General features: G+C 51.1%; 14 protein-coding genes across 14 annotated transcripts; 6 read left to right on the top strand and 8 right to left on the bottom strand.

Moving 5' to 3' along the window:
- Positions 1-255: 255 nt before the first annotated feature.
- On the bottom strand, positions 256-1,120 carry NUU61_003319 (uncharacterized protein; the record flags this gene model as incomplete). The annotated part of the gene is made up of 4 exons (XM_056653901.1): positions 256-417; positions 474-593; positions 659-908; positions 1,029-1,120. 4 exons carry the CDS (start codon positions 1,118-1,120, stop codon positions 256-258), a joined length of 624 nt encoding a protein of 207 aa, XP_056514968.1.
- A 650-nt stretch (positions 1,121-1,770) lies between these two features.
- On the top strand, positions 1,771-3,635 carry NUU61_003318 (pseudouridine synthase DEG1; the record flags this gene model as incomplete). The annotated part of the gene is made up of 2 exons (XM_056653900.1): positions 1,771-2,623; positions 2,656-3,635. 2 exons carry the CDS (start codon positions 1,771-1,773, stop codon positions 3,633-3,635), a joined length of 1,833 nt encoding a protein of 610 aa, XP_056514967.1.
- A 104-nt stretch (positions 3,636-3,739) lies between these two features.
- Positions 3,740-4,460, bottom strand: NUU61_003317 (PIG-H family GPI synthesis protein; the record flags this gene model as incomplete). The annotated part of the gene is made up of 3 exons (XM_056653899.1): positions 3,740-3,817; positions 3,868-4,070; positions 4,127-4,460. The coding sequence occupies 3 exons, from the start codon at positions 4,458-4,460 to the stop codon at positions 3,740-3,742; spliced, it is 615 nt and encodes a 204-aa protein (XP_056514966.1).
- A 221-nt stretch (positions 4,461-4,681) lies between these two features.
- Positions 4,682-5,391, top strand: NUU61_003316 (ubiquitin-like protein HUB1; the record flags this gene model as incomplete). The annotated part of the gene is made up of 3 exons (XM_056653898.1): positions 4,682-5,087; positions 5,145-5,283; positions 5,370-5,391. 3 exons carry the CDS (start codon positions 4,682-4,684, stop codon positions 5,389-5,391), a joined length of 567 nt encoding a protein of 188 aa, XP_056514965.1.
- A 474-nt stretch (positions 5,392-5,865) lies between these two features.
- Positions 5,866-7,279, top strand: NUU61_003315 (ribose phosphate diphosphokinase subunit PRS5; the record flags this gene model as incomplete). The annotated part of the gene is made up of 3 exons (XM_056653897.1): positions 5,866-6,786; positions 6,842-7,165; positions 7,223-7,279. 3 exons carry the CDS (start codon positions 5,866-5,868, stop codon positions 7,277-7,279), a joined length of 1,302 nt encoding a protein of 433 aa, XP_056514964.1.
- Positions 7,280-8,116: 837 nt separating this feature from the next.
- Positions 8,117-9,382, bottom strand: NUU61_003314 (H(+)-transporting V0 sector ATPase subunit d; the record flags this gene model as incomplete). Its single annotated transcript, XM_056653896.1, has 4 exons — positions 8,117-8,200; positions 8,266-9,149; positions 9,205-9,293; positions 9,351-9,382. The coding sequence occupies 4 exons, from the start codon at positions 9,380-9,382 to the stop codon at positions 8,117-8,119; spliced, it is 1,089 nt and encodes a 362-aa protein (XP_056514963.1).
- A 260-nt stretch (positions 9,383-9,642) lies between these two features.
- Positions 9,643-11,567, top strand: nop58 (RNA-processing protein NOP58; the record flags this gene model as incomplete). Its single annotated transcript, XM_056653895.1, has 3 exons — positions 9,643-9,767; positions 9,892-10,052; positions 10,111-11,567. The coding sequence occupies 3 exons, from the start codon at positions 9,643-9,645 to the stop codon at positions 11,565-11,567; spliced, it is 1,743 nt and encodes a 580-aa protein (XP_056514962.1).
- A 1,192-nt stretch (positions 11,568-12,759) lies between these two features.
- On the top strand, positions 12,760-13,806 carry NUU61_003312 (sterol desaturase family protein; the record flags this gene model as incomplete). Its single annotated transcript, XM_056653894.1, has 1 exon — positions 12,760-13,806. One exon carries the CDS (start codon positions 12,760-12,762, stop codon positions 13,804-13,806), a length of 1,047 nt encoding a protein of 348 aa, XP_056514961.1.
- A 350-nt stretch (positions 13,807-14,156) lies between these two features.
- NUU61_003311 (uncharacterized protein) lies at positions 14,157-15,182 on the bottom strand (the record flags this gene model as incomplete). The annotated part of the gene is made up of 4 exons (XM_056653893.1): positions 14,157-14,257; positions 14,314-14,448; positions 14,519-14,917; positions 14,993-15,182. The coding sequence occupies 4 exons, from the start codon at positions 15,180-15,182 to the stop codon at positions 14,157-14,159; spliced, it is 825 nt and encodes a 274-aa protein (XP_056514960.1).
- Positions 15,183-15,902: 720 nt separating this feature from the next.
- Positions 15,903-17,153, bottom strand: NUU61_003310 (aldose epimerase family protein; the record flags this gene model as incomplete). The annotated part of the gene is made up of 1 exon (XM_056653892.1): positions 15,903-17,153. The coding sequence occupies one exon, from the start codon at positions 17,151-17,153 to the stop codon at positions 15,903-15,905; it is 1,251 nt and encodes a 416-aa protein (XP_056514959.1).
- Positions 17,154-17,234: 81 nt separating this feature from the next.
- On the top strand, positions 17,235-17,642 carry NUU61_003309 (uncharacterized protein; the record flags this gene model as incomplete). Its single annotated transcript, XM_056653891.1, has 1 exon — positions 17,235-17,642. The coding sequence occupies one exon, from the start codon at positions 17,235-17,237 to the stop codon at positions 17,640-17,642; it is 408 nt and encodes a 135-aa protein (XP_056514958.1).
- Positions 17,643-17,822: 180 nt separating this feature from the next.
- On the bottom strand, positions 17,823-19,081 carry NUU61_003308 (sugar phosphate isomerase/epimerase family protein; the record flags this gene model as incomplete). The annotated part of the gene is made up of 7 exons (XM_056653890.1): positions 17,823-17,934; positions 17,995-18,170; positions 18,225-18,327; positions 18,390-18,548; positions 18,606-18,743; positions 18,815-18,911; positions 18,982-19,081. The coding sequence occupies 7 exons, from the start codon at positions 19,079-19,081 to the stop codon at positions 17,823-17,825; spliced, it is 885 nt and encodes a 294-aa protein (XP_056514957.1).
- Positions 19,082-19,810: 729 nt separating this feature from the next.
- NUU61_003307 (glutathione-independent formaldehyde dehydrogenase) lies at positions 19,811-21,513 on the bottom strand (the record flags this gene model as incomplete). Its single annotated transcript, XM_056653889.1, has 10 exons — positions 19,811-20,017; positions 20,073-20,145; positions 20,215-20,593; positions 20,669-20,683; positions 20,742-20,837; positions 20,898-20,927; positions 20,977-21,150; positions 21,200-21,243; positions 21,304-21,329; positions 21,394-21,513. 10 exons carry the CDS (start codon positions 21,511-21,513, stop codon positions 19,811-19,813), a joined length of 1,164 nt encoding a protein of 387 aa, XP_056514956.1.
- A 691-nt stretch (positions 21,514-22,204) lies between these two features.
- Positions 22,205-22,915, bottom strand: NUU61_003306 (arginase family protein; the record flags this gene model as incomplete). Its single annotated transcript, XM_056653888.1, has 1 exon — positions 22,205-22,915. One exon carries the CDS (start codon positions 22,913-22,915, stop codon positions 22,205-22,207), a length of 711 nt encoding a protein of 236 aa, XP_056514955.1.
- Positions 22,916-24,180: the final 1,265 nt, after the last annotated feature.

The following is a 24,180-nucleotide window of genomic DNA, read 5'->3' as shown; positions in this document are numbered from 1 at the left end:
TGTATCTTGAGGTAATCGGAAAACGGATGTGCTCGGTAGTTGTTTATCTCGTACTGTTTCGTAGACAGTCCAGCACGCTCTATTTCATCCGCTTTCGCTGGGCATAAAGGACTATACTACCCAATAGTAGGTGGACTTGAGCAAACACAAATTATGTATTCTCAAGCCATACGAAGAGGGCGATATATACAGCCTCGCTGCCTCACCGCCAACTATCACTGCCGTCGCCTTCAGTGCTATATCTATATCATATCCTCAAAGAATATTGCAGCCGCCAGCAGTCTGCCCACCTTTGTCGGTGGTCGTCATCCCCGCCAATCTTGCGAGGTCTTCAAAGGTCTCCGCAAGCAACTCCCCCGTGATGGCCGAACACTCGGCGTACCTATCACAGCGCAGCTCCTGGGCAATGCGGTAGGTCTTGAGGAGTTTGTTAGTTCTAGTTTCGTAATGCCAGCGACACGCGGATGAGGTACCTCTTGCGGATAGATGATTCCTTCGCCTTCTCGCCTCAGGTCTCTTTTTAACCCTAGCATCATCACGGGCAAACGCTCGCCGTGCCCCTGCTGAAAGTATCGAGTGATATCATTTCGCCACTATACCATGTCCGAGTTAGCGTTGTTGGCATTTTGACAATAGGAGAAGATGTGGACGTATGTACCCCTTTAAGACGGGCCAAGGTCTCTCGGTTGGAGATGTCGAACGCCAGAACCACGACATCAGGTCGCAGAGTTGACCAATGCTGGTTGGGGCTTGATGTGTCGTAGAGCTCTAGCGTGAAGCTTTTCTTGGAGAACCGGATGTCGTAGATGAAGGGCTGGTCACTGTCTCGTAGCAGTACAGTATTATTATTGGAAGCAGCGGCACTGCCTCGTTCTGCAGCTGCCGGCTGTCTGCCATTTTTCAGGCGACTAAACCGAGAATTAGCACCTTAAATGTTCCATATTGTAGATGTGGGCATTGAAATTGAAACAGGCATCCTGCTATATGAGGAGCCTGAGGGGGGGCACAACAAGGTTATCCACACTCACGTTAAAAATGTTGACTTCCCACATCCCGGATCTCCAAGCAGTAGTAGGGTGACTGTCGTCTTAGGGTCTGTCTGGCCTTCTGTCTCGGCCATGTTACCAACAGTTAATCGGTTCGAGTGTGGGGATTCCTCGGCGCAGAGAAACTGGTATATTGTTTTGGGCAAGTGTCCGGCAATGAAGCCACTATTTCCTGCTCTAGATGCAGTCTGAGCTTCTGTTAGGTCACGGTTGATGTAGATGGATCGTCTTGTGGGTGTCTTCAAGCCCCAAAAGTAGCGAGGGTTGAGAGATGAGGTAGACGGGAGTCCAGAGGTTGAACCTTCAAGATATCTATTGAACACTACGATATCAGTCGCCACTTATCACGAATAATTCGAGAAGTATAAGATCAATAAACGATATATGAGATAGTAGATACCTCCTGAAGAAGAATTTGCTCTTAAAACATTCGAGTACACAAGAATACCTCAAATTCCTTGACTCTCGGCCGTCCAACCCGTCGTATTACACAGAAATACCACAACCTTGACAAAAATACCAACTTCAAGCTTGGCTTCAAATTTCCTATCTTCAACCAGCCCAACCCGCGTCGGCACCCAGTGGGCCAAATACACTGTCAGGCGCTGTAAGTGGTATGTGGAAACCATTGGCAAGATTTTCCTCGTTGAGTTCCACACCACAACACACCCTGAAGAAGCAAGCGCGTTTCCTGTGCCTGCGCCGCACACCCACACTGCAAACTATGGCCGACGACGCCAGCGGACCAAGCCCGGACTACTCGACATGGAGCAACAGCAGCCTGGTTGCACGGATCACGGAGCTTGAGCGTCAACTCCATTCTCGGACGTCGCAATATACATCGACTCTCGAGACACACCCAACCCCCCAACCTACTGCTCGGCCGATCTCGACGGATGTCTGTGAACCCGCAATCCCGCTCTACAAGTCAGCCGCCGAGATCGATACCAGCCCCTCAAAGAAGCGAGCGTTGCCTTCGCAAGGCGACATCACCCACACGCCTGCGCCGTCGCGCCCCTTCAAGGCGGACCGAGATTTCGATCCTTCCAAATACTCGACGCGCTATATTGCGCTCAAGTTCGCTTACCTCGGTCAGCGCTATAATGGACTCGAGCACACTAATGGCAATGCTACACCCCTTCCAACCATCGAGGAGGTGCTGTGGAAGGCGTTGCGACGGACTCGATTGATCCTTCCAACGCCAGAGACGGAGACACCAGAGGACGAGCCGAATGATATTGAGCCTCGAGCGATGCGGCCCTACTCTATCTACTGGGATGGATGCGATTACTCGAAGGCCGGTCGCACGGATCGAGGCGTGAGTGCGTTCGGGCAGGTCATTGGGCTCCGCGTTCGAAGCGCGCGGCCTAAGGCGAAGAACTCTTCGACCGAAAATGCTTTGGAGGAAGAGAGTGCGATGCAATTTGAGACGCCCCCGTCCGACGACAGGGCTTGGGATGACGTGGCTGATGAATTGTCCTACATACAACTCTTAAACAGGGTGCTTCCGGAAGATATCAGAGTGCTGGCCTGGTGTCCGAATCCGCCGCCAGAGTTCAATGCTCGGTTCTCATGCCGTGAACGCCGATACAGGTATTTCTTCACCCAGCCCGCTTTCTCCCCACCCCCGGCCCCCTGGGATTTGAACATTACGCGGGAGGTCAAGGGCCGCGCGCCAAATACCGCGAGGGCTGGCTGGATATCGAAGCCATGCGGGAGGCAGCCAAGCATTTCGAGGGGGTGCACGACTTTCGAAATTTCTGCAAGCTGGACACCAGCAAACAGATTGAAAACTTCGAGCGAAGGATATATCACTCAGACATCGAACTCGTCAACCCCAAGACCAATCCACTGGGCTACGTTGGTCAACCTGGATTCCAGGCGCAAGAGAACTCGGTCCCCGAAGTGAACATGACAGCGTCAGAAACGTCTTCTCCAGGCACTCCGCAGGTGTACTCGTTCAACCTGCATGGCTCGGCCTTCCTGTGGCACCAAGTCCGGCATATGGTTGCCATCCTCTTCCTAGTCGGGCAAGGCCTCGAATCTCCCTCCATCGTTCCCGAGTTGCTGGATGTTACCAAGAACCCCCGAAAGCCAACCTATGAAATGGCTTCGGATGCGCCTCTGGTGCTCTGGGACTGTATCTTCCCCGACGAAGCATCTGGCAGCCGAGAGGATGCTCTGGAGTGGGTCTATGCCGGTGATCCCCGACTCAACAAAGGCCGCAGCGCGAAAGGCGATACGAAATTCGGCATTGGCGGTGTGGTTGAGGGACTGTGGACGGTATGGAGACAGCGCAAGATAGACGAAATCCTGGCTGGTGCGCTACTGGATTTGTCCGTCAGCCAAGGCGATCAAAGCGCAGTGCACAACATGGACAGCGCCTGGTTGAAACAAGGTAGCTCCAAGAAACAGAGCAGAGGTGCCAAGATTTGGCATGGTGCAGATGGAGCCCGCCTGGGTGGGAAGTATGTCCCCGTTCTGCAGAAGACAAAATTGGACTCAGTGGAGGCGCAAAATGCCAGATGGCTGGTAGCCAAGCAGCGCAAAACGGCCAGGAACGAAGGTATCACGGCCAATGAGGGCTGAGGAAATATTGTAAATACTCACCTATTGCATTACAAGTGAACAAAAGAAGCATAGAGAAAGCGTTGATCTTATACAAGGAATGTTCTCTCTGCTTGCTCGATCGATCATGATTTCACATCGTAAAGACATCGCCTTGATCCTCTCCAGACTTCTTCCAAGATCTCCCGTTTGGGTAGTAATTGCTGATTTCTAGGTTAGCTTAGATCGCAAGGCTAAAAAGGAGTCGACCTACTGGGAAAACCACCACTACATCTGCTTGCCCTTCCACGATCACGGCCAAGTAGAACCGGACCTCGAAGCCCTTGAAAGCTTCATGGATCACAATGTCCTGGATCTGTGTGGTCGGGATGAACCTGGTCGATGCCGTGGATAGATATGTCGAGGACGACGTGGCTGTCTGGATCCCGAAGCCACGCATGACCAAAAGGGACTCCTCTGTTAAATGATTAGCAATGCAATTCTGCGGTTCGGGCATTGGATCCTCAAATTACCAGTATAGCCCCGCCAGAAAACCCCGTAGATCACCAATGCGCAGGTCGCCGCCACAGCCCACGGGTTGTATGCATCGACCACGCGACAGACACTGAGCCCAAGCGGACTCGACCACACTTCGGTCCAGCGGACATATCTGCCATTCTCTTGAAAGAAGGAACCTCGAAGACGGGCAATCCCGACAAAGATGACGCAGAAGAATAGAATTGCACGGAGGAGGATTTGAAGGCCGAACAGGATCTTCGCGGGGGAGCTGTCGCGCTGAGGCGCGTCTGAGACGGTAAAGGAGACGGTCGTCGGAGATGGACGTCGAACTCTGAGGCGACCGGGCATTATGAGGGATAGCCAATATATAGCGATGCTAGGGCGAACGATGCTCAATCAGCTGAAGACATCCCTAGTTGAAGCTCAACAAGCAGAAAGAAGCTCATGGACACCGCAGCCCGCTAGGCTCACTGCGGCCTAGCACTGCGGTACTGCATCATCACGTGCCACAGCTTCTTGCCATCTCGGAGCTCGGGCATCACTCCTCTCTCTTCCCTTCCACTTCCATCATGGGTGACCGATCACGCAGCAGATCCCCTCGTCGACGAGACGGTGGCGACCGTCCACGCAAAACAGGAGGATTTCGGTGGAAGGACAGGCGGCGCGACGATGATACCCGCAACGCAGGCGACGAGCGTGGACTAGACCGCGGATATTGCGATCGACCCCGATCGCCTCGGCGAGATCGAGATGCAGATCGTCAAGGAGATCGATACCGGCATAGTGACCGCGACCGCGATTGGAATCGAAGGCGACGCGATGACGGAGAGGCACCTCGAGAAGATCGGGACAAGAAGAGAAAGAAGGAGAAGAAGCCCGTCGCACCGCAATCATCGGAACCCATGATCGTGGTACATGTCAATGATCGTCTGGGTACCAAGGCTGCAATTCCCTGCCTTGCATCGGATCCCATCAGTTGGTTCCCCGTGGTGTCTTGATTGCTCCAAACCGATATACTAATTCCTTGACCAGAACTATTCAAAGCTCAAGTGGCTGCCCGGATTGGTCGCGAGCCCCATGAGATCCTACTAAAGCGTCAAGGAGAACGTCCATTCAAGGACCAGCTTACGCTGGAGGACTACGGAGTGAGCAACGGAGTGCAGCTGGACCTGTGAGCTTCCATTCCATACCCCATACCCCATGCCGGCATTCTCGCAACCGGTGCCCTTTGTTGATCCATATGCTAACTATTCGCAGGGAAGTTGGGACCGGAGATTAAAGATCAGATATTACCATGGATGTTTTGCTTATCACGGAGCACGGGGCATGGGAGCGGGAATTGTGTATCTACCGGCAAATTGGAGTTTTGTAAGGCGGAGATGCCATTCGGTCACGACATGCACTTTTCCTGATGCGGCATTATGCCTGAGGCAGCACACGAGGCCAAGACCCGTTCCACTCTTCCGTTTTTTCATTGCGGGACTCACAGCTTTGACTCTTGTCTTCTTTTATGCTCTCCAATGTCCCTTTCTGATACTGTCGAATCTCCGCCATGAGGTAGTCAATCTACTGCCACCTTCCCTTGACCCATTTCTTAGCCTGCACTCGACCTCCCCCCCCGAGACCAATTTCGCTCTTCCCCGCCAAAAAAAATTCCTCTCAACGTCTCTCGGATCTCACGCGCTTTTCTTTACCCCGGCCTTTCTCTTTTTACGATTATTACGCCGATATAGTACAATAAACATCAAGAACTATGGTCCGCAACCTCGTCGTCATCGGGGGTACATCCCACCCGCAGTTGACTCAGACAATTTGCAGCGTGCTTGGAGTCCCTCCAGCAGAGGTTCTGTTGTCCAAGTTCGCTGTTGGTGAGACTCGAGTCGAGGTCCAGGAGTCGGTCCGTGGAAAGGATGTTTATATCATCCAATCTGGAGGAGGCAAGGTCAACGACCACCTCCTCGAGCTTCTCATCACCATCTCTGCGTGCAAGACCGCCTCGGCCCGACGAGTGACTGCGGTCCTCCCGCTCTTCCCTTACTCTCGGCAAAGCGATATCCCTTATAACAAAGCTGGCGCCCCTCTTGTCAAGTCATCCGTCCCCGCCCGCCCCAACAATGGTTACACTTTTGAGAGCACCCCGCCCACCCCCAGCCCTGGGAAACCCGAAGGACTGGGCATTACAAACGGCATGGACAACCTTCAGAAGAGCCTTGCCAAAGCTCAGATTGACGATGTGAGCAATGGCAGCCCCGTAAAACGACGTCCTGGAAACGGGCTCCCGCGAAGCGACACCACCGATTCCCTCAAGTCGGCAGCCACCAGTGCCGCCGACGACTCCGCGAGCAATATTTCGGCCTCCTCGAAAATCAATTCTTTCCAGCCGCGGCCGGGATACAAGCAGTGGGTTGCACAGGCAGGGACCCTGGTCGCCGACCTGCTCACCTGCGCCGGCGCCGATCACATCATCACCATGGACCTGCATGACCCGCAGTACCAGGGGTACTTTGATATCCCTGTTGACAACCTCTACGGCCGGCCTCTTCTGAAGAGCTACATCCAGCGCAACATCCCGAGCCACAGGGAGGCTGTCATTGTCAGCCCTGACGCGGGTGGCGCTAAGCGTGCGACGGCCATTGCAGACTCGATGGGCATGGAGTTTGCACTGATCCATAAGGTTTGTGTAGTGCTTGACCGCTGTTTTTGAAAATTATCTGACTTGTTGCTTGCAGGAGCGACGCCCCACAAAAATCACAGACCGCCAAAATGCCACCATGATGTTGGTCGGCGATGTCCGCGATCGGATAGCAATTCTGATCGATGACTTGGCCGACACCTCAAATACCATCACTCGAGCCGCCAAGCTCTTGAAAAAGGAAGGTGCTTCCCAGGTCTACGCCTTGGTCACGCATGGTATCCTGAGCGGCGACGCCATCGAGCGCATCAACGCTAGCTCCCTGGACAAGGTGGTCGTGACCAACAGCGTGGACCAGGTCGACCACTTGCGACGCTGCCCGAAGCTGGAGGTCCTGGAAGTTGGTCATGTTTTCGCCGAGGTGAGTAGCATTCATCGGTCTTCTCTGTCGATCTGATTTCTGACTGCTCTGTTCTAGGCAATCCGCCGGGTTCACCACGGAGAGAGTATCAGCGTGCTATTCCAGTACGACTGATCTTGCTTGGTCGCATTCCCCTCAGGAAAGGGTTGGCTTTGAATTTCCCAACCCGACAAATCGAAATGAAAATCTTTGAATTTGTCCCGAGCTGTAACGCCAGCTCCTTTTTACATGTTAGAGCCACATACTCCCGGTAGATTTGGTGCCTGAGAGCGTCTGGGAGGTTTGCTGATTGTGTTCTCATTTCTCTCGTCCTTGGACCTGGCTGGCTCTCTTTTTTTTTGTATCTGTGTTCTATTTCCTGATCCACCTCTGACGCCCTCTACATCTGCACATATGGGCAAATCAATCCGAGTTGGAATTCCTTCTGGTGTCTGCACATAAACAAGGGGACATGCTCTGCGCTGCGAGACCTGCTCTCTTATCTACTGGCCTCGATGCTTGTCTACACAAAACATTGGAATTTCCAAATACAACTGAGCTTTGTTACCCTCTTGACTGAATAGCAACGATGTGGTGGAAAATTCTGAACCTTTGGTTTCGGGGCATATACTTGTATCAATCCAATGAACATTTGCCTGATGCATTTTGCTCTACCTCACACGCTTACCGAGGATACCCGAACGCCGCATACGAAGAGAAGAGAGGGGGGGGGAGAGAAAGTCGTGAAAGCCGAAACCAGTGGCTGGCCAAAGAACCTTGGAAGTTGATGCGCTCACTTGAACACTGAAAAAAACAAACAAACTGGGTACTCGATACAACGAAATGAACTGGGAAAAGAAAAGGAAATGAAAAAAGTGCCCCTAAGAAGAAATTTCCAGCCAGAGAGGTAAGTAGGTACAAGGAGATGGAGGTGGAGGAAAACGGAAAGTTATAAGAAATGTGCTGGCGAGACTAGAACACCGAGATGAAGTTGCCTATTCTCTCTTTCTGGTTCTGGGCAATACACTCCGAGATCCAGCTGACGTTCCGAATTTCCTGGTAATAGTTAGATCCAATGATTCGTATGACCATAAAGGAACGTTGAAACATGCAAGGCTTACCTGCTCCTTTAGCCTCATCCACGCGTATACCACTGCCGGAGTGAATTGCTGAGTGAAGACGAGCTTCGACATCTCCATTTCCTTCTGGTAGAAGAGATCCTCGAGACTCTTCCCATCGGCCGGGCCTCCGCTCAGACCACCGCCACCGCCCTGGCTTAGGCCCACGGCATCGAAGAAAGTCTTGTAATCGCCCACGGCACTAACAGCCAGGGCAACGCCCTCGACATCTTCTGCGCGAGAAAGCATCAGACTGCCTTCGGGATAGAGCTTGCCAAACTCCGGGTAGAGCTTCCGGCGCTCGAGCTTGGAGAGCTCAGTGCCGAAAGAATTGAGGGTAATATTGATAGATCGGCGGTCCGCCTCGAATTGCAGGATCTCCGCCATGATTTCCTGGGTTGGTGTGCCACTGAAATTGGGATGGGTGTTGACGAAATTATGGAAGTCCTCCAGGTAGTTTTTGTAAAGGGTGTTACGGACAATCTCGATGTTCAGCTCGTCCAGGTCCTGGTGGCTCAGGCTGCCCTTGAAGTATGGGGCTAGTGGAGTCTCGATCAGGACTGAGTTGTAGAGCTCCTCGATGTTGGTTGCAACACATAGCACGGGCAGCGTCTCGAACCAGCCCAGTGGATGACACCGCTCCAGCAGTTCCCGGGTGTCTCGCTCGTGCAGGGTGCCGGTGATGAGAAGAGCGATGTTATCAATCATGTATCCATAGGTCAAATATTCAAGGAACTTGGCAGTTGAGCCAGTTGCTTGCGCGATCAAGTACCGGAATTCAGAGACCAGCTTGTCGGTCATCCGGCCCGCGAGAGCGGAGGTGGAGGGGTTTGGGGGGAGCGAGGCAAGGAAATCTCCATATGCGGGGGCCAGCTGGAGCTTCACATCTATAAAGGAGATTATTAGCTGCCATTCCCAAGATCTTGGTCATAGACTGCATACCATCGATCGTCTCGCATTGAATCAAGTTAGAGTAGTTCTGGCCGTTCAGCAGGCTGTTCCGATATCCTCGAACGATGCCCTCGACGTACCTAGAAAGGTCAGTAAAACCATGCACCTGTAACTACTAGCACACAAGCATAACCTACCCGCCGTTCACATTGAAAAATAAGCCCTCCATGGTAGACGGAATGGGAAGATGATGGGCCAACAGCCCTCCACCGCCGGAGCTCCTCGACGAGGCGGCTTTACGTAAGCCACCGCCACAGGTGGCTGGTGCATGTTGCACTTTTTCTTTCGTGCAAAATTTCTAGATTTCCCCAACGTTGCTTGCGCCCACTTTTCCTTCTTTTGTGCTGCGGGTTTCTGGTCAGGGCTGTTTCGTTCATCTTTTAGAGTCCCTTTTTTGATTTGTTTTTGGCCTGCACCAGGCTGCACACCATGACGCTTTTCATCCTCACCGAAACCAGTGCGGGCTATGCCCTGCTGAAGGCCAAGGACAAGAAGATCCTCAAGCGGGATGACCTCGCAACTGAGGCTTCTACTGCGGAGGGAGTCTCTAATCTGTATGTGCATACTCTGGAGCTTCTCCCAGCATGAAAAAAATTATCAGAGGAGGGGGAAGACATAACTAGCGACCGGCGCAAAAATTTTTGTCACGTTCCATGCCGAGACTAATACTACCTACAGGTTGAAATTGAAGAGTTTCCAGAAGTTCGACAGCGCTGCTACAGCATTGGAGGAGGCTGCGTCTGTTATGGAAGGCAAGGTCACTCCTCGTCTGGCCTCGCTTCTGGATGGCATCAAGGAGGAGAAGAAGGTGTCTCTGGCTGTTGCGGATCCCAAGCTCGGTATGTGCTATGGTTTTCTTTTTGTTCCATGGGAATCGCTGACTTTGAATGCCTTCAGGAAATGCTATTGGCAAACTCCCCGGCCTCTCCGTTCAATTGGTCGCTGACTCGACCACCGCCGATGTCTACCGTGCTATCCGTGAGCACTTGACCTCCCTGATCCCCGGCTTGATGCCTACCGACATGTCGACTATGTCGCTGGGTCTGTCGCACTCGCTCGCTCGCCACAAGCTCAAGTTCTCGCCCGACAAGATCGACACCATGATCGTCCAGGCCATTGGCCTTCTGGATGACTTGGATAAGGAACTGAACACCTATGCCATGCGTGTGAAGGAATGGTACGGCTGGCACTTCCCTGAGCTGGCTAAGATCCTCAACGACAACATTGCCTATGCTAAGCTCGTCCTCAAGATGGGCATGCGGTCGAACTGGGAGTCGGCCGATCTCACCGAGATCCTGCCTGAGGAGATTGAGGGTGCCGTCAAGTCGGCCGCTGATCGTTCCATGGGTACGGAGATCAGCGAGGAGGACCTGGAAAACATCCAGGCACTGGCTGAGCAGGTCGTCGGATTTGCCGAGTACCGCCAGCAACTCGCAAGCTACTTGACTGCTCGCATGAACGCTATTGCTCCCAACCTGACGGCGCTGGTCGGAGACCTCGTTGGTGCTCGCCTGATTGCCCACGCCGGCAGCCTGACCAACCTGTCCAAGAGCCCTGCCAGTACGCTTCAAATCCTCGGTGCCGAGAAGGCTCTGTTCCGTGCCCTGAAGACCAAGCACGACACCCCCAAGTACGGACTGATCTACCACGCTTCTTTGATCGGCCAGGCCACGGGGCGCAACAAGGGCAAGATGGCGCGTATCCTGGCTGCCAAGGCCTCGCTGGGTCTCCGTGTGGATGCGCTCGCTGAGTGGGATGACGATGTCGCCGAGGAAGAAAAGGCTGCTCTGGGAACTGAGGCGCGCTTCAACCTTGAGCGCAAACTGGCCGGCATGGAGGGCAAGCCCCTCAAGCCGCGCGGTGTGGCCATTGCCCCCAACGGCGCCACCCAGCCCCAGAAGTTTGACCTGAAGGAAGCCCGCAAGTACAACCCGGACGCGGACGCCCTGGCCTCGGAGGAGCCCACCTCGGCCAAGAAGTCGAAGAAGCAGAAGAAGCTGGTGCAAGAGGTCGACGAGGAAATGCCCGATGCCGACTCTGATGCCGAGCCCGTGAATGGCGCCGACGACTCGGACGAGTCCGAGGACGAATCGCCCAAGAAGAAGTCGAAGGGTCAGGATGCGGACCTCGAGAAGCTGGCTGCACAGGCCGGCCTGAGCGTCAAGCGGTACCAGCGGAAGCTCGAGCGCGGGGAGATCAGCTTCGATGCGGCCGGGAACGCGTCGGCCGTCAGCAAGAAGGACCTGAAGAAGGCTAAGAAGGACGCCAAGAAGGCCGACAAGGAAGACGGCAAGAAGCGCAAGCGCAGCGATGACGGCGACGAGAAGAAAAAGAAGAAGAGCAAGGGCGAGTAAGGGATATGTGTTTGCTTCAAAAAGTTTGCGCACTGTGATGGGATGATTTTTGCTGCCATTTGTATGATATCATTTTTTTCCCCTGTTTTTTTGTTGTTTTTTCTCTTCCCTTGTCGCTCGCATGTTCGGGGCATTTCGAGGACGATCTCCTGGTCTTTTACTGGCGCAGACGGTGCTTGTTAGGAACGGCCGTACAGTTTAGCTGGAATAATCTGTTGATACTGGTTGAAGACTGTAGTTTTCTGTTTCAGTAGTCGGATGTAGTAGGGGTTACGAGGCTAAGTAGACTAAGTGTAGCTAGTGTCTGCCTCCATTGATCCATTAACCTTTCCTACTTCGTTGTCCTCGTTGATTAGACTATAAGCCAGCACAGTATTTCAGCGACATATAATTACTTCTGTCTACCATGGGTCACTAGAAATATTGACCGAACGCAGGCGTACGCCTAATGAGCGTTTTGATATAGAATTTCTCATAATATAGCGAAAATATTTAATATAGAGGTACTGCCTTGTGGATATTACAAAGATTTACCTATGTATATCCCTAAATTAGACAAAGATAATCAATTAAGGGGAGGCAAGGTGCTGTGAAGTGAGTAGTCAATAAGTCATCTTAAGTCCCATGATATCCCACCTGCAGTCGACCAATCCTCCCCCCTACGCGCATGGGAACACCAAGTGAACATATGCAATGACAGCGAATTCACCTGGGGCAAGCCAGAATGCGAAGTAGAGATCGTCCCTTTGGCCTTGCATCGATTCTTGGCCTTCGATGTGGAGCCATCTTGTCCCAATGGGGAAATTCACATGGAGTCCAACGCCTCGGTATCAGATGTATACTGATCACTAACCATCAATTGTCCGCGCCCAAATTTCATCATGAAAACCCTCTATTGTGGATTTGATTTGAGCATGTTAGCGAGCAAGTGGCCGTGGGTCATAAGAAAAACTACAAATCCTGATCCTCACCAACGTCACCAGATAAGAGTCCAGTCCCAGCAATCGCACGATCAGCGCCCCCACACCTCGGTCCCAGACGAGTCTGCTTTTGTTGGGAAGATGTCCCACTTGCACCAGGTTCTACTCAAAAACATGGAGAACTATAAGAGCCAACTAACGCGCTGCCAGGGGTGGATGATGTGCTTGACTATTTCCTGCCCCGGAGGTCTTCGTCAATACACTTGTTCACGATGCCAGCTCCAATGCGAAACCCCAAGGATTCCATGACGTCTACCTGGCGGTCGTGGGATCGCTCGCGCTGGAACCCCGCGCACTGGCTTCTCGAGGTTCTAAATGTACACCACCTCGAGCTTGATCAAGAAGTGCCCGTTCATCCCAAGACCGACAAGGTCCCCTATGCACCGGAGCTACAGTTTCATCGCTGGGTCTTGACCCATGCCGCCATCCCACTCCTCATCCACCAACTCTATATCAGCTCCTTCGGCTACCCGCCCTCGTGGCTGGTCTTCATCTTCTATAGTCTGGCCCTGGAGTTTATTGCCGTGCACGAAGCCCACATTCTCCGACGAGTGGGCCACCAAATCGGATTCTTCGATGGGGACAAGCACGCCCGTGACGGTGTGCCCGACGTCGGCGTGGGAAAGACCGTTCAGACTCTTCTCTCAGTCATCACGTTCCGTCCCATGTATACCGTCTTTCTCACCTATCGTCCGGACGAAGGCCCGTCGACGATCCGATGGGGCTGGCTCATCTTCGAGACCGGCATGTACCCTCTCGCCATCGACTTCTGGTACTATATCCTCCATCGCTCCGCGCACGAAACAGATCGTCTGTGGCAGTTCCACCGCACCCACCATCTTACCAAACACCCGAACCCGCTCTTGACGGCGTACGCGGACACGGTGCAGGAGTTTATCGATATCATCGCCACGCCTCTTCTGGCATACGGCACAATGAAGCTGATGGGGTTTCCCATGGGCTTTTATGAGTGGTGGGTCTGTCAACAGTATGTTGTTTTCACTGAGATCCTGGGTCACAGCGGCTTGCGCATGATTGCCACTGCCGTCAATCCCTGGAACTGGCTGTTGCGGCTCTGTGACATGGAGCTTGTGATTGAAGATCATGATCTTCATCATCGCAAGGGCTGGAAGAATAGCCACAATTACGGCAAGCAAACTCGGGTGTGGGATCGGTTGTTCAAGACGTGGATTCCTCGGGTCGAGGGCTATGCGGATAATATTGACTATGTCAACACGGCCAAGATTCCGTTGATATAGTAGGAGGATTTGTGGCGATATTATGATATGAGACATGTTGGTGATTTGATGACAGGAATGAGAGAGACCTTTTACGGATTTGAAGTTGGCCTTTCTCGAACTACATAGTCGCAGTTACCCAGAAAGAAGTAAGGGGATTTACCGAAGGTAGAGGATTTCAGCCTTGATAAATTCATGCGATAACTTTTACTGGGCTATCTTGTTTGAATGATAGAGACGGGAATCACTGAGAAAAGGCGTATGAAGTGACACCAGAATGATGGATCGACAATTCGCCCCCGGCTTGCCACATTATGCATATTTTCCCACGAATACAACTTTTCTGCAATGAAAATCGACCGAAGGATCAATCACATCACTGTGCAGCCCTCTTCCCAACCATTCGACTCTGGCACTTGCATAGTACCCTTGACGAAATCGAAAATAAAGCCAAGGGACTCGAGATACATGACTGAGGGGTGTTAGAGGTTAGTATAAAATGAGACATTGAGGGGAGATTCTTCTCACTGAGACCAAAAAACATCACACTCGGCGCATTGCTGAAGGTCAAATGCGCAGATTGAACCGCCAATTCCGTCACACCAGCCCAATTCGAAGCGGCCCTTTTTTCACCGCTAGAAGTGGAATATTCACGAAGTTTGGCTAATAGAAGAAGAGTGTCAATGCCGTAATATTAGACTCATACTTCCAGAAAAGAAGTTAACGCCCTTACCCTTGCCGGCCTTGCTAGTGCGCGCCATCTCTTGAAAGAGAACGCTGCTCAGACTTCCACTATAGAGGTCCAAAGGATAGTCGACTCCATGGGTGAGATAGGTTTTCCAGTCTAGCAGATGACGAAGATCCGTTTTCATTTCATCCTGTTGTCGTTTATTCGGACAAATCGCCACCACCTCCTTTGGCGCGCGTTGGAAATTGAGCAGGCTAGTCTTAAGACCGCCATCACAGGCCTCGGGGGTAGCGAGATCCCAGGCACTATGGAGGTCACTCCAGAACTGTTGTTGTCCATTGGGGGTTTGCGAAGTTCGACCGTCGTGGGTGGCGTGGAGAAAAGAGAGGCTGCACTCTATATGTATATCGTTCCCTCTGATGTGTCCTGCGCGCCCAAGTTGTGCTGTTACCCGTCAGGGGCTATCTATCAGTTTCTTGAATCTTTTGAATGGAGATAGTGTTTGAAAGTCATGCGTACCAGGAAGATCCTCCGCAACATGCTTGTAATATTTCGTGCCCGTGCCCAGGCCCGGGTTGATTTCCCAAGCAAAGATGGCTTTCAGGGCACCGGCGATGGTATCCCTATGAAGCTGATCATCATCGCCCAGTGCGTGATGATTCCAATGCTCCAGGTACCAATCCACAGCCTCGACACCCCTCTTCCCCATTTTGGGGAGGATAGGCTCGGCACGTCTCAGGGCCCTTCGATAGCTGCTGCTGCAGGAACCCCCGACATCTGTATCGAGACTAAAGGATTTCACCAAGGGGATTGACCAAAGAAAAAGGAGCAAATTGAGCCAAAGAGCCATGGCTGAATGCTGGCAATGCCCTTTTAACGACGAGAGAACTTATCAAATCGAGATTTTTTCATTTCGCTTTACACACTCGCTCACTTTAAGTCAAGACAAGCGTTTGCCCGACTATAATGAAAATTCTGTCGCTTGATTTGTATTGGACAATTTAATATGCTCGGCTGTGAGGGTTAATGCCTCAACGCCGGATGCTCATCCTTCAGGATGTTTTTGTGGGGGCACTTCAGTCAGTTGGGAATAGCTTCATACTTGCCACTTTCATAAATCCTTTACAATAACAAAAAAAAAAAAAAAGAAAACTCCTGATCAGACATTGTAGGAAGCAGGGCATGATTTATTCAGTTTTTAATAGATTAGTAACCTTACATGCGTTATTGCTTATACCATTTACTACTTACTAGGCCTAGAAAGTCCTCACTTGGCCACCTGGTGAGCTTTTCACTGCGGAAGATCCACGGGGTGGTACAATGTCATATTCTACCTTTCACCTGGAGTTCAGCTATATCCAGGATTGGGAAATAGAATGCAGAAAAAGAAAAGAAAAGGGAAAAGAAAGAGCGCGCAACCACCCTAAACCTAGAAAGTACCGAATTGGTACGTAGCCCAGTTGATAGCAGGCCCATCATCAGGACCAAAGACCTGGTAAGAACGACGGCCCCACTGGGGATGATTGATCCCATCGATCCAGTCCTCGGTCTCGATGACGACACAACCGTACTGGTTGACATACTCAGCGCCGGCATTGCCCCCGTAGGCCTTGTTGCGCTTCGCCTGTGACTTCTTCGTGGCAATGGAGCCGTCCTGGCCGTCGCAGTCGTAGATCTGCAGGGCGGCCTGGTTGGTGGCTACTTCGAGGCTGATGCCTGTTTTGCGGGAGGCCAGACGCACGGCGGGGATGAGGGAGTTTTGCGCCGTGGAGGAGCTGGGGCGGTCGACGAGAAAGCAAGTGTCGTAGCCCGTGCAGCTCGTGCCGCACACGCCGGTGGTCTTGTCGACATCCTTGCCGATCAGCTTGGGGCTCGTGAAATCCAACGCGCCCTTGTGCGTGTCGCTGACGTCGAGGATGGTGCCGGTCGGGACTTCGATGCCATCCGCGGCCACGTACCGCTGCGACAGAGGGAGTTGCAGCGTGGTGTCGTTCAGCACAGTGGGGTTCTGGAATGCGTTCAGGTTCCAGTAGATGTGATTGGCCAGCATGATTGGCGTCTTCTCAGTCAAGGCGAGCGACACCAGTTTCGAGGTCAGCTGCGGCAGTCCCTTGGGATTATCCGGGGTGGTTTTGGTGGAGACGCTGAACGTCGCGTGGGTCAGAACGTCACCCGGGAAATCCTGGAAGCCCTTGTCGAGCAAAGAGAAGGTGACGGATGACGAAGTGTGTGCGGTAACGGTCCAGTTGCGCATATCATAACCAATCTTGCCGCCATGGAGGGTGTTGAAGCCACCCTTCTCATTCTTGGGGACATGGTAGGTGTGGTCGTCGATGGTGAATGTCCCGTTCTTGATGCGGTTGGCGTAGCGGCCTACGACCGCACCAAAGAAGGTGCGATTGGTCTCGCTATCGTGGAGATACTCCTTGGGCTCGTCGTAGCCTACGACGACATCCTGCAGGTGGCCATCGCGGTCAGGGACCAGCACTGAGGTGAGGCGCGCGCCGTACGGGATCAGCGTGGCGGTGATATTCTCAGCCTTGATGGTGTAGGGCTTGAAGTGGTCGGACTCGGAGCCACCAGACACTGAAGCGGCCGAGGACGATGACGGGGACGGGGCCGCGTGCGCCAGGGCCGGCAGCCCGTACAAAGCAGCAGCAACGTACGAAGAGAAATGCATCCTCCAAGCCAGGCAAGCGATGGCGAGGAACAAGAAAGAGTAGACGAGCAAGACTCGGGGGTGTGATGCGGGCAGGGCACAATGCGCGGATGCAACCGAGGGGGGAACCACGCATTTTATGCGATCAACAAAGCTCCGGATCCAAGCAACGCATCGCACGCTAGCTTCGCATGGCTTGACGCTAGGGGCAAGGCGGGGCAGGAAAACCGGGGTAAAAGCTCAGCAATTACCCGAATGCAACAGGCTGCAAGCGGTCGCTCAGATGAGGGGGAAGATCCGAGCCCCAGGGTCCATCCACAGTTCCAATCAGATGACTATATGTACAAGGCCGAGCAAAACTCCGGTGGAGAGGATCTGGTGATGAGGTATGCGGGATTTGTCCAGCACACCGAAGGCTGGCAGACTGTCAGAGTTGATGCCTCTCAAGTCGACCGTTCCGATGGTTGTTCCGGTTGTCGCCTCATCCCTCAGGCACTCAACAATGCATAGTTAACTAGTTAGCAACACTGGTGGTTTACATTAAGAGATTGTATATTTGAAAACAACTTTATTCTTTGTCTTTTTTTTCAGGCATTTAGAATTTATGGCCTGCTATGAATATGGACAAGCTGTCATATAGTTCCTGGATTCCCCCTGGCTGCATACAAGCCCCGCTTCTATACATACCGATCAAGCCAAGCTGGCCACAAACTCGGTGAACAAGGTCTGCAACCGCTGAGCCTCTTCGTCTGCAACGGCACCATGCGTCTTCGCACTTCCGATCGGATGGTAAGGGAATGGACTGGTGTACAGTGAGCCCGAGTGTATTTCTAATTGGAGACCGAGGTCATGACCGACTTACCCATATTCCGGAACAAACACAATGCTGGCCTCGGGTCCATTCTGCTCGACTTGTTGCTGAAGGATCTTGGTCCATAATCTTTCAAAGCATAGTCGCTCTTGCTCGAAGGCCGGATTAGTTGGCTCCGGGCATTGGGAGGCTTGCGTCGTTCCGATCCTGGCATGGATATGAGACACCTGTGGGATTATTAGCAGTGCGCGTGTCAATTCCATTCTATTATCTTGACCCACATGTGGGATGATAGCATCCATCATGGCGCGGTCACCTTCTCCGATATCTAGCAGCCGTTCACACGCGACCATCCAGTGGGAGAAGTCGGCGGTGATGCGTAGCCTGTGCAGTTTAAGTCAATTGATTGTACAAGAAACAGCTTATTTAGATAAGGGTGTCCGTACTGAGGAACGGCTTCCACGATACGTTGGGTGGCATAGGGAGTGAAGAGTGAACGGTTGCGATGAGTCTCATGGAAAACACGACCAGACACGCCAAGCTCCTTGTCAACTTGGATCGTGCCTCGATAGAACTTGATCGACTCGTCGATATCCCAGGCGTCCCTAAGAGTGGCAAGCGTGAGCAGTGGCATCTTCGGAGAGGTATGACCAGAGACTCACTCTCCCGAGTGGAAATTGATCGTCGCCGGTCTCAATGGACGGATCAGTTGCAATTGCTCGCGATATCTTTGCAGATGATGTTCGGCCTTGAGCCCAACTGGACGCGGAGCAGCATACTGCGGCCACGATGAGAAGACCCTGCGACACAGAAATGAGCAATGCTATCCTGCTTCGTCGTGGATGGACTGTTCATAGATGCAAGCTCTTACAACACGCCAATTTCCAGGCCCACCTCATCGCATATCTCTCTTAGGCGTTGATAGTCGCTATTCGGATCCAGTAGGGCGAGGTCTACTTCGACGCCGCCTGTTAAAAAGCAATAGTGTGAGTACCATCGAAACCACATTCGCAAATCATGAAAGTAAACAATCCATACTATAGCCCTGCTTTTTAAGATCGGGAAACCATTGGGCCCAACTGTTCAAGTTAGGGCCTGATTCAATGCCCCAGACAGTGCGAAACCGAGTGATTCTCATGTTGGCAGATACAAAACTGACTTCTTCCAAGGCTGAATTCCGATTGAACAGAACCCAAGTAATTTATATCATTGCATCGTCCTGCTCTCCGCACCTGCTTTTGCTGCCTCCGAAACAGGCGATATTCCCCGACCTTGCATTGTTCTTGTTATTGGCGCGGTGACCCACCAGGCCAAGTGAGGGTCCACGGCGAAGATCCTCACTGCACCCGATTTGGTAATTGTCGCCGCTGTATACTGCATTTCCTCTATGTGTCTATGTGTAAGACTCGATCCTCTCTTGGCGACATCCTTCCATGTGCGATGGAGCACCCCACGTAGCGGGCATTTGTGATGTCAGAAGATGCGGGGAATGCGATGAGCAATTCTCCATCCTACTTGCGAATTCATTTTGGAGCTCGATATTGAGACTCAAACTTTCATGGCATAGACGTACATAGTCACAACGCTAGTTAGTAATTGGGCGAGCAGTGAATCCTGGCTTATACATGTTTCTATCTTATTTTTCTTGTCTACTCTTGAGAATCCCTTAGGTCTTGTATAAAGTGCTATACTTTTACATACCCAGTTGAATCTCAGTATAACATCACTATATCATGACAGTACGAGACACGTCTAACTATGGCATACGACAAATCTCCAAAGAGCACGTCCAGACATAAGGCTCGGCTGTATTGCTCAGGTGTATAGAACTTCAACTCAACGCCCCAACAAAATAATTGAACAATCTTTAATCAAAGCCCCCGTTCGGATGGATAATCACTTTGGTGTACCCGTCTTCTCTCTTGTCAAACTTCTCATACGCGACCTCCGCATCGGCCAGGCCGATCTCATGTGAGATAACAAAGCTCGGCTTTGCCTTGCCCGCGACGATCATGTCTCGAAGGTATCGGTTATACGACTTGACATTGCACTGACCGGTGCCGAGAGAGAGGCCCTATAGAAAATGAGAAACGCGAAAACCCCAATGACACAAGATAGAAATCACTTACCTTCTCAAAGAGCTTTCCAAAACTGAGACTGATCATTCCATTTGCGGATGCTGCATCCGAGGCACCAGGATCGCTAGCAATAAAACCATGTCAGATTCCAACTGTGGGTGTTTGGCAGGTATTTTGAAATACTCTGACTTACCTAGGCACGTAAAGTCCCGGAATCCCCATCCCACCACACGCACGAGTCACACGGATCATATTCTCGAGCACAATGTTCGGCTTTTCTGAGGATCCGTTGGGGTCGACAGCCTGGTAGCCCACAGCATCGACCGAGCGGTCGACCATTCCACCGTTGTGGCTAATTATCTGGTCAACGGCATCTCCCTTGGTAAAATCAATTGCAATGCAGCCAATCTTCTCGGCGGCCGTTAATCGCTCAGCGACTCGGTCGACCACGTAGATGTTGGATGCTCCGCGCAGAGCTGCCGAGTAAGCGGCCATCAAGCCGACGGGGCCTGCGCCGAACACGGCAATGCTCTCGCCTGCTTGGAAGCGGGAAATTTCCACCCCATGCCAGCCTATCAGGTAATTATTAGAGGGGGTTCCGTCTTTTGTTTGCATTCTGGTGAAAATGATGGGAGAGGGCTATGTACCGGTTGGGAAAATGTCTGCGTAAGTTAGCCACCGCAAATTATGTTCTGTAGAATGGAGGCGTTGGCCACATACCTGCAAGAAGAACAAAATCGGCTTCATGCTCTGTGCCCTGGGGCAGTTTCAGAGCATTGAAGTCCGCATAAGGAACACGGATGTACTGCGCCTGGCCTTGAAGCCCATTAGATCAGTATCCACGTCAATGTTAGGGGAATTATGCAGAGTGTATACCTCCACGGTATGGCCCCATGGCAACATAGCCTGCCAGCATTTAGCAAGAAAACCCCGTTATCCAACAAAAACGTCTTACCATAAGCACCACCAGCAAATCCGGGATTGACACCAGTACAAAAGGCCGTTCTTCCTTCCTCGCAATTGCGACACCGGCCATCGGCAACATTAAACGGCATGACGACGCGATCGCCTTTTTTCAATAACGTCACTCCGTCGCCCATTTCTTCGACGATGCCCATGTTTTCGTGGCCTTTGCTTGCGTTAGTTGTGATACTTTCAACATTTCCACCCGACCTTACCAAATGTTATGCCCGGCTCAGCAGCAGTTCTGCCTTCGTACATGCTGGAGTTTGGTTGAGTTTCATGCTCCAGTCCCTCGTTCGCGGTTACTAGCCATACTTACTGTAAGTCCGAACCGCAGATCGCAGCCTTGAGTTCCAGTCAGTAAGACTTCAGTCACAAAAGTCACCGGTAGAAGTAATGGACTGCTCACAGTAGTGACTTTAACAATGATATCATCCGGATGCTCCAATTTAGGCTTGTCAACCTCCTCAACTCGGACCTGGAAAGGACCGAGATAATTCAGCGCCTTCATCGTACTAGTCGTCGACATTATGATTCAGTCAGGAAGTAGCGTAGACAAAGAACTTAAGGTGACAAGTGAAAAGGAGACCCGCGGGGTATTTCAATAAATTCGCGTGAGGAGATCATGCCACAGTATCCATGGATGGGCTTGGTGGCTGCTGCATAAGATGCCGATGGGCAGTCTGCCCCGAAGTAGAAACATTTCTTGCCGACACGCTCCACTGCTGGGGCGTCGTTGAGTGGCTCATGGAATGATCTTTCTCAATATCACGATGTTGTTGCCCCGCGTGGACTGCTTTCAGACGGCTAATGGGGTGCGGGGGAGCGTGGTGGCTTCTCCGCATCGCGGGGAATGTTGCCTCATGGAGACGGTGGAGTCGCCGCAGTTACTGAAATCAGCAGCTTGGTGGGTATTTGGTTGTGGCATTGCTGGAAGCTTGCTAGTCAATCTCTAGAGAGTAAATTGGAGTTAATCTCATTGTTTTACCCAAAGCTATCTTATAATAAAATGGACCCTATCTCGCAGATGCTGCTTTTAAACTATCATGCTTCACGTCTTGCTGACAACGCCCCCATGTCCAGCATGGACCGGACAAAAGTCCCAATCGCGCGAATGGCAATCCCAGCAATGCGATCCCCATCCCCAGCATTTGGATCAAAAGAGCACACAGTCAGAGAGGTAGGCGTGGACTTCTTGGGAACAAGGTCCATGCAGGCAATCAACTCAGACTCCAACATGCCCCCGGCGACGGATAATCGTTCACCTTCCCATAGCTGTCATCTAAGACATCGAGATCCAAGTGCACCAGCGCGGGACTATACGACCGCCCTTCAAGATGATCGCGGAGCTGTGCTGCAAAATCCACCTCCTGCGCCGGGTCACCCCAGATGGCTGACATGCCCGCATCGACCACGCGCTGAACCGGGGACTGATCGCACAGCCCGCAATACAAAAAGTGGTGATATTCGCGCGGAGTAAACCCCGGCACTGTGTTCATCAAAGTTTTCCAGCTCTCGCTGCGAAGCATGGACTGACCCATAGCGTCGAAGTAGCCGTTTTCATTGACATCGGTCGAATCGAGGTCGTCGTGGGCGTCGAAATAGATAAAGGCCAAGTCTTGAGCTGGAATCCCACATGCTGCGGCTGCACTAGCGTAGCAGTTTCCAGACAGAATCAGAGGAAATGTGTGGTTGACGATGGCGGCGTGGACGGCGGTCGAGATGCGACGCATGATCTCGAAGCTACGCCCGATCTCGCCTTCGTAGTTGTCCACGCGGTCGATTTCATAGAGTTTGACAGAGACTCCCAAGCCTTCTAACTTTTGAATGAGTCCCAGGGACCGGATTCGGTGCGGTCTGTTGCCAACCAGATGGACCCGGATGCCGACGTGGTATGGCGAGAAAATGAGGGTGATGGCGTGGGCAGACATGGGGTTTGATAGAACCAGGGTAAGTGAGCTGGCTTGAAGTGGTTATTCAACAAATATCAGAAAGAAAGAAAAATCGAGGATGCATCGACGCTTTCAATTTCACGCGCAAATGTTAGACATCATAGATGTAGAGGTCTCCAATGGATGGATCCGTGGAGGTGATTGTGTCAGCACCTCCAAAGAACAAATGAAGAAGATGGCCTTGAACATTACAGATAACCAGGGCTGCGGCTGCAAGCCAAAATACAAGTATATAGCCAAGCCGAAGGCCATGGCTGAGGAAGTCGAAGTTCAAAAAGACAGCACCGTGTTCCAGCTGAGCGAAGGTGGCTAAAATCAAATCGAAGGTGGCCCACCACGGATTAATGGTAGCTCCGCGAAGGTGGGTGGGTTTTCCTACCTTCGATCTCCTTTTTTCTATCTTCGTTTTGCTTATCGCCTTTATCGTATATGCCTATAGATATTATTATCTAATAAACTAATCCTAATAAAGGGGGGTTAAACTATTTAGTGCGATTTTTTTAATTAATCATAGTATATATTTAATTTATACTATCTTTTCTTAAATATTATATAGATAGACCTAGACAGACCCGCGGACAACCTATATGGGTCGACCCGTGGGTTAGCCCATGGGCGGGTTGTGGGTCAGACCTCTTGACCCGTGGGCGGGTCAAGATTTTTTTAACCTGTCCCACGGGTTAATAGATTAACCTATTTAACCTATTTAGATAGATACTTTATTAACTATATAACTTTTATAAATTATATTATTCTTAGCTATATTTTTAGATATTATATTTATTTTAGTTAAATAATTTTTTATAGTAATTAGGAGAATAATTCTTAAAAAATAATTCTAGAGAATATTATTTTAAATATTAATCGATTTTAATTTTAAAGTTTATAATTATTAAATATTTATAGATATTTACGAATTTTATTAGAAATCCGCGGGAGGCTATAATTATCTTTATAATTACTCTTTAACTTTTCTTACTATAGTTAATAAGATATATTAACTATAATTATTAGATCTATAGTATCCTCCTTTTTATTATTATTAATTAATATAATCTCTTTATAAGTCTTTTAGGTCTCTTTTTCTTTTTATATAATTTCTAACTTATCCTACTCCCGAAGCTCTTAAATAAATATAAGCTACTTCTTCTTAACTTCGAATTTAGTAATATATATAAATATTATTAGATCTTATATAATAGATATATTTAGTGTCTCTCGTTAATAATAATAAATATTATATA

This window comes from Penicillium alfredii (genome assembly GCF_028826965.1).
Source record: "Penicillium alfredii strain IBT 34128 chromosome Unknown utg000004l_segment0_segment0, whole genome shotgun sequence".
NCBI classification, from domain to species: domain Eukaryota; kingdom Fungi; phylum Ascomycota; class Eurotiomycetes; order Eurotiales; family Aspergillaceae; genus Penicillium; species Penicillium alfredii.
Note: the sequence above shows the minus strand (reverse complement) of the source record. Positions and strands in the feature narration are given on the sequence as shown.